Below are 19,939 nucleotides of genomic sequence, written 5' to 3' on the forward strand. Positions count from 1 at the left end.
GTTTATTGCAGTGTTCTTGCTCTTTGTTTGAGCACCGTTTTCAAAGTTTTGATATATGGCCTTGATTATGTCTCAAGATTTATATTTTGCATCTACGTTTTTAGTTGTCATGTGCCGAAAAGTTGGGGAAGCCTGCTCGTGAGCTGGCTGTTATTCATGTCTCTCTGGCGGCCACTTATACAGACCTGCGACAGCACAACAAAGCTTTAGAGCATTACAGACACGAGCTGCAACTGAGAGATGGCAATCCAAAAGAGGTAACAACACCCATGTGCTGATCTTTTAACTTTCCAGATAAGAGACTGCAAGGATTCATAAAATTTGTTTCTATATATTTCTCATCATTTACTTTGCATGCATGTGTGTCAGGAGTGTGAGACCTGGTTGAACATTGCAAGCTGTCAGGAGGAATATGGTGTGAGCCTAGAGGAAGTGGACAACAGTTACACTGCTGCTTTAAACTGTGCTGAGAAAGCAGCTCAAAGCAAACTCAAGGTTTTCTCTTTTTCCATCTCTTCTTTTACACATTCCATATGAATACAGATAGACGCAATTGACAAATGAAAAGGCTGATGCCGCCAGTGTACTATGGCATTTTCACTTGTATATGTGGAATGTAAAATTGCTAGCATTTTAGAACTGGAATAACATCTGTGTTTTCTTATGCGGTGTGTTTCATGTTCTTGGCTTCAGAGACGTGTTCTGAGGGTGTGGTTGCAGGCACAAAAGCGTGCTAGCTCAGCAGGTGCTGATGCCACCGAGGCCCGTCTCCGGGAGCAGTGTGAGGCAGAGAGCTGTCGTTTGAGGACAGTGATGGAGATGAGGAGGAAGAGGAGCTGCAGAATAGTGAACCTCTCGATAGCGACATTCAGCTCTCAGATTCTGGTAGGAAACCAAAGAATTATATTTATGAAGGTTGTTAGGATGAATGTTTTTTTCAAATGTTCTTTTCTGTGCAGATGATGATCTGGATGGCTATGATAAGCTTGTGACTGGCAGGAGAAAAACTGGCAGGGTAAGTGAGGATTATTCAGGTCTTGCACTACATATTATTTGCAGTTTCTGCTTTACATCTCAATATTATTAATATTTCTTTTAATTGTATGTGTTTGTGTGCATGTTTGAACAAATCCAGTGGAACCGCCGAAATGAGAAGGGAGAAACTGCCCTGCACCGAGCATGTATTGAGGGAAATTGGAAACAGGTCAATTTTCTGGTAGAGCAGGTGAGCCAACATGATCATTGATACTCAACAGATTGATGATGTGATTATATCTGAAATGCCTGTTCTTTTTTCCCCAACAGGGCCATCCATTAAATCCAAGAGATCACTGCGGCTGGACTCCACTGCATGAAGCCTGCAACCATGGTCATTTAGGTACTGATATAGTTATGTATTCTTTTTCTTTTACAGTAACCTCCTTTAAACTTTGGTAGATAGAGACCTGTTGTCTTTACTTATATCTAACCTTGTTTGGTTTTGTTTGTTTGTTTGGAAATTTCTTGTTTGACAGCTGATTCCTTTGAGCTTGTGTATTTTAGGGATTGTAGCCTTGCTGTTGGACAAAGGGGCGAACGTAAATGATCCTGGTGGTGTGTACTGTGATGGAGTTACGCCTGCACGATGCTCTGAGTTGTGGTCACTTTGAGATAGCACGGCTTCTAGTGCAGAGAGGGGCTTCGGTTAATGTCCGCAATAACAAGGTCTAGTATAATTACAAAAAAATACAATTGTGTACACCATTTTTACAATGAAGCGTCATGACTGAATTTGTTACCAAAGCTATTATATGCCACATAAATATGAATTGATTTAGTCTCATTAAATGATCACACTGATATTTAGAACTTTTGGACTTTATTAAGGGTTTGTTTCAGTATAATGGATGTATTCTTGTGTGTATTCTGTGTATCTGTATTAGGGTGACAAACCTTTGGACACCTTGCGGCAGTGGTTAAAGACATATGGCCGTGAGCTGGACCAGGAAACGCGACAGGATTGTTCAGAAACAGAGAAACTCCTGAAGAGAGCGCTAGCAGGAGCAGGTGAAAAGTCGTTCAGTTAATTAAGGAAAATGTGCTCTATATTAAACTTTCATTCATTCATATTTTACACTTTTTTTTTTTTACATTGGTATGGGCTGTATCTATGAAGCTTGTATCTAAAATAAGCAAGATTTTCACGCACTTTGATGTTATATTAATAATAAATGTAATGTAATAATTGAACCAAACTTTTTAGTCAGCAAAGTGTTAAAATATAACCATAAACTGACATCTTATACATGTCAGATTAGACATTGTGCTGACATTTTCTGTCTCCTGACTCTGTGCTGTAGTGGCAGCTGTGCCTGTGACTCCACAGCCTCTACAGGACAGTCAGCTGTTTGATTCAGAGTGTTCAGAGCCATTGCTGCAACAAACTGAGTCCCGCCCCACATTCCAGCATGCTTTGCACAATGTACATACCCCTCCAGAGGCCAGCACTCCCCCCAGAGTGAGGCGATCCACTGGCCCACGCCACCAACCAAGGGGAACTGAGGAGAATATTCTGTTTGGGGTGAGAGTTCACTGATGGAAATGTTTCTGACTGCTTTAACTGGCACCAATTGCTACTGTTTGCACTGATTGTATGAGCCCAAGCCATGGCAGATGTTTGGAATTTGTGGGTCACAATCTCCTAGTGGCCTGAAGGGGGCATCAAAATCATACATTATACAATGTTATACAGCAGTGATGGTGAACTCAGTATTCTGATTGGACAAAAGTTATATTTCTACAACATCAAAGTTCCATATTTGCATAACACATTGACAATAATTCCACCTAAATATTACGTTTGTTTTACATCAAAGTGCTAAGTATAATATGTTGTCTTTCTAAAGTTACAACATGTGTTTCTCTATCATTTGTAGAAAAAACACTTTCTGTTGGAGTAAACATAGTCCTCTGATTTGTTTTGAGGTTAATATTGGTTTTGTTTTGTCATGAACTAAAAGGCAGCTTCTTCTATGAGTAATATGCGCTCACTCTGAAGCTTTATTGGTTCTTGTTGTTTAAAATTTTATTGTAATTTTTTTGCTTTTTTATTGCTTGAACATTTATTTTCCCTTTTCTCTGCTTAACCTCTCAGAGTGAGAGCAGCTTCTCTGAGTACTCGGACTCTGAGATCAGCCCGCTGCGACCTGTGCGGCCAAGACATCGCTTTACAGATGTCGCTCCATCCCCACAAGAAATTCGTGAGACCCAGAATATCCTTGCACCTGGAGGTAGAGAGATAGAGCTGCCCCCAAAGCCTTGCTCCAGCAGAGAGGAATACCACAGGACCATTCAAAACCTAGGCAGTGCAAAGTCTCGTCTTCTTTCTCAGAGCCTATCAGAGCCAGCCTTTAGCAGCACGCCAGCAGTATCGACCAATCACATGTCAGCTTTAGTACCTGAGGAGCACTACATAGAAGACAGCTGGCTGGAAGATGACTTGGGGTGTGCTCAGCCAAAAAAGAAACGGAGAGTTGGGTCGGAACAGGAGATCTCAAACAGCAGATGGGACAGTGTGGTATCTAGAAATCAGAATCGAGATTCTGCATCGTTCGAGTCATCTGCTAGAGGTGTGGAATAAAAAATATATTATTAATTAAAATTACTTTTCTCTAAGTCTGTCTTGTTTTTGTGAATTTAGAAAGTTCTTCTGCACGTCTCAAATTAAAACACGTAAAACTGCAATAAAGCAAAGAAATTTTTGTTCTGTGTCTTTAAACTGTCTGTATTTATATTTCTAAATGCAGGCCCGTCACCCTCCAGTAGGAGTCTTTCTTTGAAAAAGAATAATAAGGCCCGACAAGTGAAGATGAGCCAACTGCCTGGAATGGTGATGCTGGGCAGAAGAGAAGTCACCAGGTCACCCAGTCCCATCATTACCCCTGCTGATGAGCCCCCTCAGCTTGGACACCCTCAGTCATATAGCACCCAGGCGGTGGTGAGAGAGTCCTTGCTGTTTCACACCATGACACTCTTTTATAAATAGCTGTGATAAAATGGACATTTTTTTTATCTACTTGCTTGGTCAGATATTCAGTGACTAGTGTGCTAATCTGTCTAGTGGAAGGTCTGGGAAACTCTATATAATTAAGCTGTATTTTTCAAACAGAAAACTTGTACACTTTCTGAAGTATTGCAATATTGAATTGGTCACATGTTGTTCTTTAAAACTAATGGCTGCTTTTATAAACTAGGTGTTGGTGGCATTATGTTTAAAAAAAAAAGTAGTGGTTGAATGATTGTACACCAAATTAGCATTGAAAACAACAGGTGAATTGATTAATTTTTCAGTTGACTACAATACAGTAAAAGTGAACTTGAATAGAAGTTCATTCTAATATGTTTACAAATAATAATGTTAGAGATACTGTAAACAAAGTATTAATAAAGTGATCGAATCATGATCGGATTACAAGAAGAAATTTTGAAAACACGCTAGTTGACACTACTAGTTGTCCAGTTGTTCTACAGTCCCACTGCATCATTCTAAATAATCATGAGTAATTTACTCTGCAGCCAGTTGATAATTGATTTTTTTTGTTTTTGGCTTGTGTGTTGTAGACGCAGGCTGTTCTTCAGAGCACAGCAGCTTCAATGCCTGCACCAATTAGAATGAGGGTCAGAGTTCAGAACAACGTCTTCCTGATTCCTGTTCCACACAGGTTCGATCTGCTTGTTCTTTAATGGTTTTGCATGTTGTGTGAAACTTATCTGATGTGGTCTCTTTTTGAACAGTGTTTAATGTGTGAATAGCAGATTCACACATGAAAAAATAAAAAAACATTATAAAATAAAAGGTGATTTATACTAGTCACATGTACTTTACCGCACAGTGAAATTCTTTCTTTGCATATCCCAGTGATATCTTGAAGCTGGTGTCAGAGCGCAGGGTCAGCCATGTTACAGTGCTCCTGGAGTTAAGAGTTAAGACGCTTGCACAAAGGCACCAAGAGAGGCAGTTAAAAATAGACTTGAACCCCCAACCTTCTGATCAGTAACCCAGAGCCTTAACCACTAAGCTACCACTTCCTGAGCTACATTGAGCTACATAAGCACTAGGGATATCAAAACTTTATTTACATATCAAAGCTTTAGAATGAAATATAGAAAATGTGGGTAAAAATAATGAATTCAAATCATACCATTATTATGAAAAATGATATTTTATTATGAAATATCATTATTATGAAATATAGCATATATATATATATATATATATATAGAGAGAGAGAGAGACTTGGTGTAACCAGACTAAGACCACATATGCTAACACTCGGAGAGCCGTCCTGCACCTCACATAGCCTCAACACACGCCTGTTCAACACATACACAAATAAACAAAAAATGGAAATATTTGTAGAAAATTATATATATATATATATATATATATATATATATATATATATATATATATATATATATATATATATATATATATATATATATAATATAAGCCGCACCCAGTAAATTTTACAAAGATTTTTATTTTAAACATAAATAAGCCACACCTGTCTATAAGCAGCATGTCTGCACTGGAACTAATTAACTTTTCACAGGCTGTAACGAAAGACAGTGTGTGTTACACGGTGTAACGGGTGAAATATGTTGTGGCTCCTTTAAGAGCAGAGCAGTATTTTGGGGACAGCCTGCCTCCTCATTTTTCCGGTATTACTGCATGTGTGCAAGACCGAGAAATATTCCTTATTATTTTCTGATGCTCATTTCAAAGTTTCTTTGACTAACCCGTAACGCTGATGCCAAATAAAATAATTAAGCATGAGTATTGGAAACCTGTCTCTGCTTCTATGATTTCTGGTGTAACTGGAGTTAGTGAGCTCCCTTGACCCAGACTTGTTACAACGGCTTGTATCTAAACAGTAGCCTACCAAGAAAGTCATTGTTCACTGTCTTCAAATATTTAACCTCATACATATTTGTGGTGCGGCCCGCTTCAGTGGGAGCGCATCTGATTTAATATAAAGAGTTTTATTGGTTCACCTTAACCCGTTCGGCAGTTTCATTGGTCTAATGTTATGGGGTTCAGTTTTTTGGATTGAAGTTTGTGAAATGGGAAAAATCCATAAATAATCTGCTTCGTTATTTAAGCCGTGGGATTCGAAGCGTGGGGAAAAAAGTAGCGGCTTGTAGTCCAGAAAATACGGTGTGTATATATAAAATATATTACCATTTGTTATTTTATATGATTTATATGTTATTTTAATACATTTTTTATCACCATTTTAGACAATTTCCCCATTTATAACTTTTATAAATTTTCAGCTTAGGGAATTTGAGGATTTTCGTTTGGGCTAAATCCCAATTCAGGGCAAACATTTTAGGGGATTTTAGCATGCTTTAATATTCCCCTTCTGTGCTTGGTGTCTGTTAAATTTAATTGTGTACTGTTTGAGTTTATGCATTAATCACACTTGGTGTTTGCAGAACTGTTAAATTGTTTGTACACTGTTGTGTTGTGTTGTGTGCAAGTGTATTACTTGTAATTCTGTGTGTTTTTCAGTGAAGCTGACTCCTGCACTGTGTCATGGCTATGTGAACAGGCTGCACAACGTTATTATCAGACCTGTGGGCTTCTTCCACGTCTCTCTCTACAGAAAGAGGGTGCTCTACTCTCACCTGCTGACTTGTTGCTGGCAGTTTTGCACACTAATGAGGAGGTGACAACATACCCAAATATTTATTATTTTAGCCATTCTATCATTAACTGAATGAAAAAGTAAAGCAGACACCTGATCATTACACACTTGTGTGTGTGTTTTCTCCTTATTGTTGCTATGAAGGACACAGTTCTAGTATATAATATATTCTATAATCTAGAATTAGGTTTTCTTTTGCTGGAACTGAGGGTTCGAACCCCCATGTACAGATGTGCACAAAACAAGATAACACAAATCCATGATGACATGGTTTTATAAGGTTGTTGAAGAACTTGAGTAGCTTGCAAACAGCCCTCAACTTTAACCCCACTGAACACCATTGGGAAAAAATGTGATGATAACTGTTCCCCAGGCCTCTTCATCCATTTGTGGCATCCAACATCAGTTCCTGCCCACACTAATGCTCTTCTGGCTGAATGAGCACAAATTCCCACAGTCACTCTTTCAATTGTAGTGGGAGCCTTCCCAGAAAGACTAAATCTGGAATGTGACATTTAGAAAGCATGTGTGAATTTCATGGTGAGGTGTCCATAACCTTAGACAATATAATGTAGATTAAATGTGCAATAGCGTTGATAGAAAGAATTTGATTGTTTAGAGAAATGACTCAATGTAATTTTTTTCTGTGACTTGTTTGTATGCAGGTTCTGGCAGAGGTCTGTTCCTGGGACCTTCCTCCACTTCCTGAGCGATATAAGAAAGCTTGTAAGAGTTTGGATGTGGGTGAGTGACGTTTTTGGCTTATTATCTTAACTACACTATTTGTGGGATTTTGAGATTATTCCAAGAGCACAGCACACTTTTTCATTTTATATATATATATATATATATATATATATATATATATATATATATATATATGAGATATATATATATATATATATATATATATATATATATATATATAAATATAATTTTTTACAAATATTTCCATATTTTTGTTTATTTGTGTATGTGTTGTAGAAGAGAACAGGCGCGTGTTGAGGCTATGTGAGGTGCAGGACGGCTCTCCGAGTGTTAGCATATGTGGTCTTAGTCTGGTTCCACCAAGTCTGTCTCCCCTCCTTCGTGCCCTCAAACTCCAGAGCAGCCTCACAGAGCTCAGCATTTCTGCAAACCGTCTTAATGATGACCTTCTTCCTGAGCTCATCTCTGCAGCAACCACCATGCCCCGCCTTCGTCTTCTTGACATCTCAGCCAATCAGATCACAGGAGAAGGAATGAAGAAGGCAGCTAGTACACTAGAGGGGAGGACTCAAGATGCCTTTCCGGTACTTTTTACTCTTCTGAGCAAACTAAAAGTGGTTGTATGTTATTATGAAAGTTTTTCTATGAAAGTGCATTTAATCAGTTTCTGCATTTGAAATTACAAGGTTTACTTTGGAGAAATCAAATATTAGACATTCTTTGAAATTCTTATGACTTAGCAAAATGATTTCAGTATAATAAGATTAGGGCAATTTTGAATTTTCCCTCTTGATGATTTATCATTTCAAAAAATTTGCAGTGAATGAATTAATTTAACAGAAAATATCTAATGGTCCATTCAAGTCAAGTTTATTTCTATAGCGCTTTTCACAACAGACATTGTCTCAAAGCAGCTTTACAGAAATCAATAGTCAAGGTGAATGGTGTGCATTTATCCCTGATTAGCAAGCAAGACTGTGGCAAGAAAAAACTCCCTTAGATGTTATAAGGAATAAACCTTGAGAGGAACCAGACTCAAAAGGGGAACCCATCCTAATTTGGGTGACATCAAGAGTTTGATCATAAATCTTTCAACAATACCGAACATTGGAAAGTGAGAACTAACATGAGCACTGGAGTATAAGATTATAAGTAATGTTCTTGCTACAGTCTTATACAGTCTTTATGGTTATAAAACTAGGAGCTACTGAGCTCAACATTTGTGACCATCACAGATCCAACACCAGCTTCTCCATGCCAGAGCCTTTAAACACTCCAGGAGGTCCAATGTCAAAACTCTACACATGCAGTGGATCCAATTGGCACTGGTACGTCTCTAGATGGTACGGGATGTTTGCGAGTTCGGCATCTACTTCTTCAAAGGTCCATAATCTTCATGAGGTGGGACGTGACTGGAGCTGGCCAAACAGGATGCCTCAGGATGGGGAGAGAAAGAGAAGCAGTGGAGAGAAATTAGTGTAGCTGCTGTTCATGATATTAACAGCACAAGTTGATAATGTGCATGTGATCATATGTTCTGGAGCACAAGGTTATGATGTGAGACGTATGTTATGTGTAGGCTTTGCTAAAAAGACACGTTTTTAATTTACACTTAAACTGGGAGAGTGTGTCTGAGCCCTGAACACTGTCAGGACTATTCCAAAGTTTAGGAGCTAAATGTGAGAATGCTCTACAGCCTTTAGTGGACTTTGCTATTCTAGGAACTACTAGAAGTCCAAAGTTTTGAGATCTCAGGGAGCATGACGGATTATGGTGTGTTAAAAAACTGGAGAGATACATGGGAGCTAAACCTTTTAGGGCTTTATTAGTAAGAAGTAGTACAGTGGAACCCGGTTATGTCGATGTCCTAGGGGTCACCAAAAAAGCGTCGAGGTAACAGATGATCGAGATAAACGAAAACAAAATGGCGGCAGTATATTAACGTGCTTGAAATTTCTTTATGTACATGATGTGCGTTAATAAATGAGAATGTGCATGCACGTGTTTTGGAGGGTTTTACACAACAGCGTTGCGATTTGTTTGATGAAGGCATGCTATAAAAATGTACATACGCTTGTTAACAACAAAAGGCATAAGTGCACCTACTAACAGCAGAGATTTACCAGTATACAATACAAACCACCGTCCATTCTCCATACAAACCTTTATTATATTCTCCAACATTATAAACACACAGATCGCTCAAAAAAAAAAAAAAAACAGCGGCTGCACAGTGCCGTTTCACATTTAGTCCACATGTGGGGAAAAAAAAGGAAAAAAAACAGTAACTAAGTTTCTGAAAACTTATGACCATCAGGCTGAAGTAATCCGCACAAACACACAAAGCAAAGTGTCCGAAAAAACTTACGTCCGCGATGCCGAGGGGGAGATAAGCCGAGCGAGAGAGAGAGAGAGAGAGTTTGTAAATGGAAAAATAGGGAAATTCAAAAATTTCAAAAAACATTTAACAAAAAAAATGCATATGTGCACTTACTAACAGCAGAGATTCACCAGTATACAATACAAACACCTGTAGTATCTGTAAGGCTTGATTTTTCCGCCACTTTCGCGAGTTCTTCTGCGGCTGCACAGTGCTGATCGAGATAACTGACGTTAAAATTTCTAATTTTTCCCCCCTTGTGCTCGAGATATTAGGGTTCGGCGACATAAAAAAGTCAACATAACCGATAAAAAATGAGAATTTGGCGGTTCCACTTCAAAAACGTCGACTTAATAGGGTTGTCGAGATAACCGAGGGCGAGATAACCGGGTTCCACTGTAGTTTGAAGTCTATTCGAAACTTAACAGGAAGCCAGTGCAGGGATGATAAGATTAGGTTTATATGATCATATTTTCTTGACCTTGTGAGAACTCTGGCTGCCGCATTCTGAACTAACTGTAGCTTTTTTATTAATGATGCAGGACATTCACCTAGTAATGCATTACAATAGTCTATTCTGGAGGTCATGAACGCATGGACGAGCTTACATTTACATTTGCGGCATTTAGCAGACGCCCTTATCCAGAGCGACGTACAAAAGTGCTTTAAATCTCTAGTAATTAATTAATCTACACTGGTACGCCAGATTACAAACTTAATATAAATATAACCCTAGAATTTCTACAAACTTGGAAAGTGCTAATTTAAGTGTTTCAGGAAAAGGTAGGTCTTTAGTCGTCGCTTAAAGAAAATCATGGACTCCACTGTACAGACACCTAGGGGAAGTTCATTCCACCACCTCGGTGCCAGAACAGAGAAGAGCCTTGAAGTATACTTACCTCTCATTCTGAGGTTACTAGAGAAGGGGGGAGCAGAGAGTCATGAAGTGTTATTTGGAGATCTTGACCTGGAGATAAATTGCATGGGATGATCAGCAGTTCTGTTTTGCTGGGGTTGAGCTTTAGTTGGTGAGCACTCATCCATGAAGATATGTCTAACAAGCATGCCGAGATCCAAGCAGAAGCTATGGTATCTGATGGAGGGAAAGAAAAGATTAGTTGAGTGTCATCTGCATAGCAGTGATAAGAAAACCCATGTGAGGATATGACTTCACCAATGGAGTGGGTATAGAGGGAGAAAAGGAGGGAACCAAGTACCGAGCCTTGTGGGACACCAGTGGTGAGTCTGCACGGGGCCTGGTATGTTACCTGGTATGAGCGACCTTCCAGGTAGGAAGCAAACCATTCCTATGGTGTTCCGCGGATACCGAGGCTCTTGAGGGTTGACAAAAGTGTCTTGTGGTTGACTGTGTCAAATGCTGCTGATGCGAGCTTCTCTGCATTTCATATAGATAACATGTTTCTTAGCTTAGAAATGTTTCTAAGTTGAAAGAAGGCTGTTTTTGTAACTTGGCTGATATGATTTTTGAAAGACATGTTGCTGTCTAAAATAATTCCCAGGTCTTTTACTGTTGAACTAGTGGTTACAGAACATCCGTCTAAATGCAGGTTGAGATGCTGGAGCCTCGGTATACTGGTTTTTGGGCCGATGAGCAAAATTTCCATCCATTTAATAGTAGAAAGTTATGGGTCATCCAGTCTTTTTAATTCTTTAACACACTCAGTTATCCGAGCTAATTGAACTGTATCACCTGGTTTTGATAAGATATATAGCTGGGTATTATCAGCATAACAATGAAAGCTAATTCCATGCCTTCTAATAATATTTCCCAGGGGAAGCATGTATATTGTGAAAAGCAGGAGTCCTAGAACTGAACCTTGTGGCATGCCAGAATTTACTAGCATTAACCTGGATAGCTTTCCATTTAAGTCTACAAAATGGTAACGATCGGACAGGTAGGATTTAAACCAGCTTAATGCCTGTCCCTGAATGCTGATGTAATTCTGTAAGCGATCCTGGATGAGATCATGGTCTATAGCGTTGAATGCAGCACTAAGATGTAGTAAAACTAACAGTGAGATGAAACCTTGGTCTGAAGCTAAAAACAGGTCATTAGTAATTTTAACTAGGGCAGTTTATGTGCTAAGATGGGGCCTAAAACCTGACTGAAACTCTTAAAGATATTGTTCTCTTGCAAGTGGGAACATAACTGGGCAGCTACAATCTTTTTTAAAATCTAGACATAAATGGGAGATTTGAAATGGGTCTGTAATTCGATAGCATGTTTGGATCCAGGTTAGGTTTCTTAATGAGGGGCTTAATAACTGCTAACTTGAGGGATTTAGGAACGTGACCTAATGATAGTGAGGAGGTAATAATATCGAGAAGAGGCTCACCAGCTGTAGATTGTAATAGGAAGGCATAATTAGATATAGACAAATTTTACATACAATTTTTGTTATATATTATTATAGAGGTCCGGACACCTGCACAACTCTTTCCAGAATCATATACTTAATTTTAAATGATAATTTTTAATGCATAATCAGTTGGTAAATTGTGAAGCTTCTACACAAATGCATATGGATGTGCATACTGCTGTGACAATCTAATAGTGTGTAGCGATTATAAAATTGATTTATTGCTCAGGTTTACATCGACAAGGTTATTTAGTATGATTACAACATGGTGAATGAGGTTTATTATATAAAAATAAACAGCGGCCAATGTAATTATTTAAAAGCATAAATTAAAAGCATTGACATTGGTAAAATTAGAATATTCCGTTTTCAGTATGTATGAGTTGCAGAAATTGCAGAATCATAGCTTATAGATAAAATTAATTGTTATTAAGAATATATGTTTTTAATATAATAAATGTGTTTGTTTTGAAAAGTCATTTAAAGTGTTAATAACAACAATGTAAACCACAGAAACTGAGTCAACCTTTAAAATAAGAAGGCAAATGTATCAGCTACCACTGCCTTTCTGTGTTTCTAAGATACAATAACCTGGTAGAGCTGCTTAGCTGTGCACTCTGACAGGACGATCTGGAGCTATATATTGTTAAAATCAGTCATATAATAGTTTATATATATATATCATCATAATTATTATCAGTCTTATTCTTATTATTCTGATTATTATAATAATTATTGTTTATTTTTTTTAAATATTGCCAAGGTTTAAATAGGCATGTTAGAATGCACACATGTCCCTTATCACCCCTATCGTGCAAGAACACTCTTGTGGTTTGACAGTTCCCAGAGATGATAACACTTCTGAGTAAAAAAAAAAATAAGGTGCAGAAATAGTGTTAGTGGTCCCTAGCAGTATGAAGGGTGGGTGATGTGTGCATTTGTAGGTGAAAGCATGTAGAAAAAACTGTTTAAGAGAATTTGGCACTTTGCCTCTGCTATATATTTTTTTTAAATATGCTTTTTAATTGATTGGTGATTGATTAGTACTGGAAAACAGTAATGCAATAGTAGCACGTATAAAGATCTTAGGGATACAGTGATGTTTTCACAAATTATCAGGAGTTAATCAAGCAGTAGCTTGCTATTATTCACATTTCTTTATAATAGACTTCTTAGGGTTTTGTTTTATTAAATGTAGTTCCCTTTCAAACATATCAGAATGGCTAATGTGTTATGCATTGAAGACTTTTGAGTTTGTGATCAGAAGATAAATATAAGATGATGGATCAGAGTTTTAGCATTTATTTCCGATTATTTAGATCTAGAACATTACATGAAGATCAGGTGGCAGACCACATGATTTTTATTTAAACAAAAGTATTGGAACATATAGCCTTTGAAGTAAATAACACCTATTACAAAAATGCGGATCACAAATAAGAATTTCATACCGGATTGGTCGAGGCCCGGGTTGCCAACGACCGCCACAGGTATCGTTAGCCAACAGGGTACCGGTGGAAATTGGGCTACTGTTGGCCGAAGGAGAAGAAGGAAAGGAGGAAGATGTCTACAGAGAAGGCAGGAAAAGGAGAAAAGTGTAGGAGAGTGGTGGTTCGGGTTGGTACTTTAAATGTTGGCACTATGACTTGTAAAGGGTGAGAGGTAGCTGATATGATGGAGAGGAGAAATCTAGATATGTTGTGTATAGTAGGAGACCAAGAGAGTAAGGCCAGGAACATTGGAGGTGGATTTAAACTGCTCTATCATGGTGTGGATGGAAAGAGAAATGGTGTAGAGGTGATTCTGAAGGAAGAATACAGTAAGAGTGTAGTGGAGGTGAAGAGAGTTTCTGATAGGGTAATGAACGTGAAGCTGGAAACTAAGGGGATGATGGTAAATGATCATCAGTGCCTATGCTCCACAAGTCGGCTGTTAGATGGAGAAGAAGGAAAGATTCTGGAGTGATTTAGATGTAGTGGTAGATGGTGTACCTAGGAATGAACGATTGGTGATTGGGGCAGACTATAATGGGCATGTAGGTGAAGGGAACATAGGTGATGAGGAGGTGATGGGTAGGTATGGTTTTAAGGAGAGGAATGTAGAAGGGCAGATGGTGGTAGATTTTGCTACAAGGATGGAAATGGCAGTGGTGAATACATATTTTAAGAAGAAGGATTATCATTAGGGAGACCTATAAGAGTGGGGGAAGGTGCACACAGGTGGACTATGTTCTATGTAGGAGATGCAACCTGAAGGAGATTGGAGACTGTAAGGTGTTGGCAGGCGACAGTGTAGCTAGACAGCATTGGATGATGGTCTGTAGGATGGTTTTGGAGGCGAAGAAGAAGAGGAGGAGAGTGAGGACTGAAAGAAGAATAAGATGGTGGAAACTAAAGGAGGAAGATTGTAGTGTGAGGTTCAGGAAGAGGACAGACAGGGGCTTGGTGGTGGTGAAGAGGTGCTGGATGATTGAGTAACAACTGCAGGATGAGGAGGCAGCTCGAAAAGTACTTGGTGTGTCATCTTTGAATAGAAAGAAAGACAAAGAGAAGTGGTGGTGGAATGAGGATGTGCAGGAGAGCATAAGGGGAAAGAGGTTGGCAAAACAGAAGTGGGATCGACAGAGTGATGAGAAAAGTAGGCAGGAGTACAAGGAGATGTGGCAGCAGGTAAAGAGGGATGCAGCGAAAGCCAAGGAAAAGGCATATGAGGAGCTGTATGAAAGGTTGGACACTAAGGAAGGAGAAATGGATTTGTACCGATTGGCCAGGCAGAGGGATTGAGATGGGAAGGATGTGCTACAAGTTAGAGCAATAAAGGATGGAGATGAAAATGCATTGACTAGTGAGGAGAGTGTGTTGAGAAGGTGGAGGGAGTATTTTGAGTAGCAGATGAATGAGGAAAATCAGAGAGAGAGAAGGTTGGATAATGTGGAGTTGATGAAGCAGGAAGTGGATAGGGTTAGTAAGGAGGAAGTGAGAGCAGCGATTAAGAGGATGAAGAGTGGAAAGTCGATAGGACCAGATGACATACCGGTAGAAGCATGGAGATGTTTAGGAGAGATGGCAGTGGGGTTTATTTAACAAGATTGTTTAACAAGATTCTGGAAGGTGAGAGTATGCCTGAATAAAGGTGATCAGTCACACCATTAAGTTATGGGAAAGAGTGGTGGAAGCCATGCTAAGAGAAGAGGTGACCATCTGTGAGCAACAGTATGGTTTCATGCCGAGGAAGAGCACCACAGATGCCTTATTTGCTTTGAGGATGTTGATGGAGAAGTATAGAGAAGGTCAGAAGGAGTTGCATTGTGTGTTTGTGGATTTTGAGATAGCGTACGACAGGGTGCCAAGAAAGGAGTTGTGGTATTGTATGAGGAAGTCAGGTGTGTCAGAGAAGTATGTGAGGGTGGTGCAGGACATGTATGAGAACAGTGTGACAGCAGTGAAGTGTGCAGTAGGAATGACAGACTGGTTCAAGGTAAAGGTTGGACTGCATCAAGGATCGGCTCTGAGCTCTTTTCTGTTTGCAGTGGTGATGGACAGGTTGACGGACGAGGTCAGACAGGAGTCTCCCTGGACTATGATGTTTGCAGATGATATTGTGATTTGTGGTGAGAGTAGTGAGCAGGTTGAGAGGAGCCTGGAGAGGTGGAGGTATGCGTTGGAGAGACGGTGAATGAAAGTCAGTAGGAGTAAGACAGAGTACATGTGCGTAAATGAGAGGGAGGGCAGTGGAGTGGTGCGGTTGCAGGGAGAATAGGTGGTGAAGGTGGAGGAAATCAGGTAGCTGGGGTCAACAGTGCAAAGTAATGGAGAGTGTGTTTGGGAAGTAAAGAAAAGGATGCAGGCAGGGTGGAGTGGGTGAAAAAGAGTGACAGGAGTGATTTGTGATAGTAGGGTATCTGCAAGAATGAAAGGGAAAGTTTATAGGACTGTGGTGTGACCTGCAATGTTGTATGGATTAGAGACAGTGGCGTTGAGTAAAAGACAGGAGGCGGAGCTGGAGGTAGCAGAGCTAAAGTTGTTAAGGTTTTCGTTGGGAGTGACAAGGATGGACATGATTAGAAATATTAGAGGGACAGCCCATGTAGGACGTTTTGGAGATAAGGTGAGGGAGGCGAGATTGAGATGGTTTGGACATGTGCAGAGGAGGGACATGAGTTATATTGGTAAAAGAGTGCTGAGGATGGAGCCACCAGGAAGGAGGAACAGAGAAAGGCCAAGGAGGAGGTTCATGGATGTGGTGAGGGAAGACATGCAGGTAGTTGGTGTGAAAGAGGCAGATGTAGAGGACAGGGTGGTTAGGAGACGGATGATCTGTTGTGGCGACCCTTAATGGGAGCAGCCGGAAAAAGAAGATTTGAATGCATATTGATTGCTTTTAATAACTGTGTCAAAACAAGAGTCAGCTGACATCACCTGTCATTGCATTCTTCTATTGTTAATTGACAAATGATTCCCTTCATTCTTCTTTACAGTAGGTGAAATGCAGCTTAGTTGGCTTATGGTCTGGTGATTTACATGATCAGTCAAAAGGTTTCCAGTTTTTTCATAAAGAAATCATTTGTTGACAGTTTTGGGTCATAGTCTAGTTGTATGATGATTGGTTGCATTTCTCTGTAAATTGGCAGACAAAATGTTTTTGTAGACCTTGAATTGATGTTGCTACTACCATTATGAGTTATATTATCAGTGAAGATCAGTACAAATGCAAGCTCAAGGCATGACAGTACACCACTGTGTTTGACCAATGCGCTTGTTGACTTGATCAGTATGTTTTTCGATCATAAGCAGATTTTTCCTTTCTCTGTAGTTTGACCTTTTTAGGTAGGTGTTAATTTTAATTTCCGTTCTTTTGTGGCTCTTCTCTGTAATTATTTGTTATTAAAAATATATAGCTTTATAATTCTTACTGCTAACACATGGCTTGTCATCATTTTTTTTTCCTTTCTAAAGTCATCTTGTGAATTCTGATAATTTCACACCTTTTCTGTTGGCGGATGTTGAGGGTTTTTTTTTTCATACCTCTAGAAATGATTCTGTCATCGTTGTTTTCTTTGGCCAGTGTTTTCGACCTACTGCTTGTTATTACTATTTTAGGATATTTCAAGTAGTTGTATCGGCTATGCATAATGCTGTCTTCGCAGGCAAAACCCAGGGCTCACATCATGAATAGATATTCAGAGCTTTTGCTCACTTGAAAAATTGGTCCAATTTTTGTATCTGTTGTAATATCTATGTAGATTTAAATTTCAGGTAAAGAAACATGAAATTCTGATTCTTGTAAAAGCCAAATGTCTTCAAAAACAACATTGATTTGCTATTTCAATCACCCCTCGTATACGCATACTAGCCATACTGTAACTATAATAATAATATTATCTAGCATTCACAAATTGGAACAAAGATAAAAATATTAGAACAAATCCTGAGCTCAGGTATGGAAGATTCTTTTTTTTTTCGGTTTGTTGGTTTTCTTTTGCTTTCCAAAATACTTTACTAAAGTGGCCAGTATATTTTTAATAAATCCCACATCATTACATTTTCTAATTTCTGTATCTGTTAATCATGTTAAAGAATGTGTCATCTGCCAACACAGTGTCTGGAGGAGCTGAATTTGAGTATGAATCCGCTTGGAGATGGCTGGTCTCAGGCTCTGGCTTGTTTACTATCCTCCTGCCCCCTTCTGGCTACTCTGTCTGTTCAGGCCTGTGGCCTCACTGCCCGCTTTCTTCAGCAACACCGGCTCCTGCTAGCCAGTGCTCTCACAGGTACAAATTCTCTTCTATTTCTAGCTCTACAAATGGTCACAGTACACAAAAATAAGGCACAAAAAATACATGTAAAACCAAAGTCTGACACTGTGATTCTAAAACAAAAAAAAATAGCAAAAACTAGGCATGAGCGAGAGCGTCTCTAGGTTACGTATGTAAACCTAGTTCCCTGAGGAAACGAGTCGTTGCGTCGAAACACTTTGGGAACACGCTTGAGTGTTCACGCTCTGAAATAATGTGTAATCAGTCAAAAATTTTACGCTGGCCATCACCGGTGGGGTGACGTCATGACCAGGAAGTATAAAACGCATACGGAGAGAGACAGGGTCAGCTTCTGTAAGGGAGAAGGAAGCGACGCAGGGACGCCGGAGGTGTGGCATAGAGATGCAGCATCTCGTTCCCCTTCAGAAACTCGAGCTGCGTCTAAACACTTTAAGAACGAGTGTCCAATCACGCCAGACTGACCAGTGTGTGTCTGTCAAACACAGCTAGAGGAGGGTTGAGGGGCCAGGAGTGGCACTGCAGTCTAGGTTATAGAACCGCACAAAGGTTCCAATCATGATCGCTCCCCACCCCGTGAGGGACGCATCCGTCGTTGGCATCTAGAAGCCTAGAGATAAAACTGGGGATCTTGCCAAACATCTAAGGCACGTAGGCATTGCTGCGTGACCTTGATGGTGCGGAGGGGGTTGACCCACTGAAGGGGTCTCATGTACAGCAGGCCAAGTGGAATCACACTGAACGCAGCTGCCATAAGCCCTAAGTTTCTGGAACTGCTTGATAGTGAGAGGCTGCCCTTCTCTGACCTTCCTGACGGCCGTAAGGATAGCCACAAAGGGAAAGCTGCACGTGCAAAGTAGTCGTAATCCCATATGACACCGAAATAGGTGGTTCTCTGTAATGGAGAAAGCACACTCTTCCCGGCGTTCAGCTGAAACCCCAACGCCTTCATGTGAGCGAGAACAACATCTTGATGCCGGACCGCCAACTGCTCTGATTTGAGCTAGGATCAACCATTTGTCAATGTAGTTGAGGATGCGGATGACCTGAGACCTCAGGGGAACCAGAGCTGCATCCACACATTTTGTGAAGGTTTGGAGTAAAAGGACATGGGCAAACGGTTGAACCCGGTGTTGGTAAGCTTCGGCCCCGAAAGCGAACCTCAGGAGCTTCCTGTGAGAAGGTAGGATGGATACATAAAAGTATGCATCCTTTAGATCTGCCATGACAAACCAGTCCTCTGATCTGATCTGAAGCACGACCTGCTTGAGGGGCAGCATCTTGTGGCTCTGAGGCCCAGGTCTGCCTTGGGCGCCTCCCACATCCAGTTGATGCAGCAGTTTAGCCTGATGCACCTTACAGGACCGCCATGCTGTTCAGGGATGTAGTGGCTTGACCTGTGGAGGCGTAAGCCTTACTCACGAGTGTTGACGTATTATGTAGGGCTTTCGTGGGTAATATCGGGGTCTTGAGGGAGGAGGCAATCCCGGGAAAGAAAGAGAGAGAGCAAGTGTCTCTTCAACCCACCGCATCGATCCATGCCCGTGTATTTTCCACCCCATGACGTATGAATACAACGTTGAAAGGGGCTGAAGGGGCTTTGCACATGACCATGACACATGAATGTGATGATTTGAAGCACAACCTGCTTGAGGGGCAGCATCTTGAACTTAAGTATCATAAGAGAGCGATTCAGCTGTTGTAGATCTAAGATAGGATGCAACCCTCCGTCCTTTTTTGGAACTATATAGTACCAGCTGTAGAACCCGGACTCTTGTTCCGATGGAGAGTCCACCTCGATGGCCTCCTTCCTCAGGAGAGTGTTTACTTCCTGTTCCATGACTAGAGCCTGCTAGTCTCCCACCAGGGTGGAAAGAATCCTGTGAAGACGGGGCGGAGGAAATCCGAACTGAATCGAGTAGTCTCACACTAAAGTGTGCAGGACCCACTGAGACACATCTGGAAGAGCTTTTCAAGCTGCCAGAAAGTGCCTTGTGGGAATAAG

The 19,939-nt window shown here is 40.2% G+C and overlaps 1 protein-coding gene across 1 annotated transcript in view; it reads left to right on the forward strand.

Annotated features, from left to right (window-relative positions):
* Window positions 1–19,939, forward strand: part of tonsl (tonsoku-like, DNA repair protein) — a 36,000-nt gene that overhangs the window by 6,436 nt on the left and 9,625 nt on the right. The window contains 18 exon segments of the mRNA XM_046856539.1: window positions 105–257; window positions 370–495; window positions 694–790; window positions 793–885; window positions 960–1,015; window positions 1,136–1,225; window positions 1,306–1,378; window positions 1,543–1,618; window positions 1,620–1,704; window positions 1,923–2,046; window positions 2,340–2,560; window positions 3,134–3,608; window positions 3,786–3,976; window positions 4,600–4,700; window positions 6,557–6,713; window positions 7,358–7,436; window positions 7,677–7,984; window positions 17,760–17,931. Coding sequence (XP_046712495.1) covers window positions 105–257; window positions 370–495; window positions 694–790; window positions 793–885; window positions 960–1,015; window positions 1,136–1,225; window positions 1,306–1,378; window positions 1,543–1,618; window positions 1,620–1,704; window positions 1,923–2,046; window positions 2,340–2,560; window positions 3,134–3,608; window positions 3,786–3,976; window positions 4,600–4,700; window positions 6,557–6,713; window positions 7,358–7,436; window positions 7,677–7,984; window positions 17,760–17,931 — 2,677 coding nt within the window.

The sequence above is a fragment of the Silurus meridionalis genome, chromosome 8 (assembly GCF_014805685.1).
Source record: "Silurus meridionalis isolate SWU-2019-XX chromosome 8, ASM1480568v1, whole genome shotgun sequence".
Lineage (NCBI taxonomy): Eukaryota > Metazoa > Chordata > Actinopteri > Siluriformes > Siluridae > Silurus > Silurus meridionalis.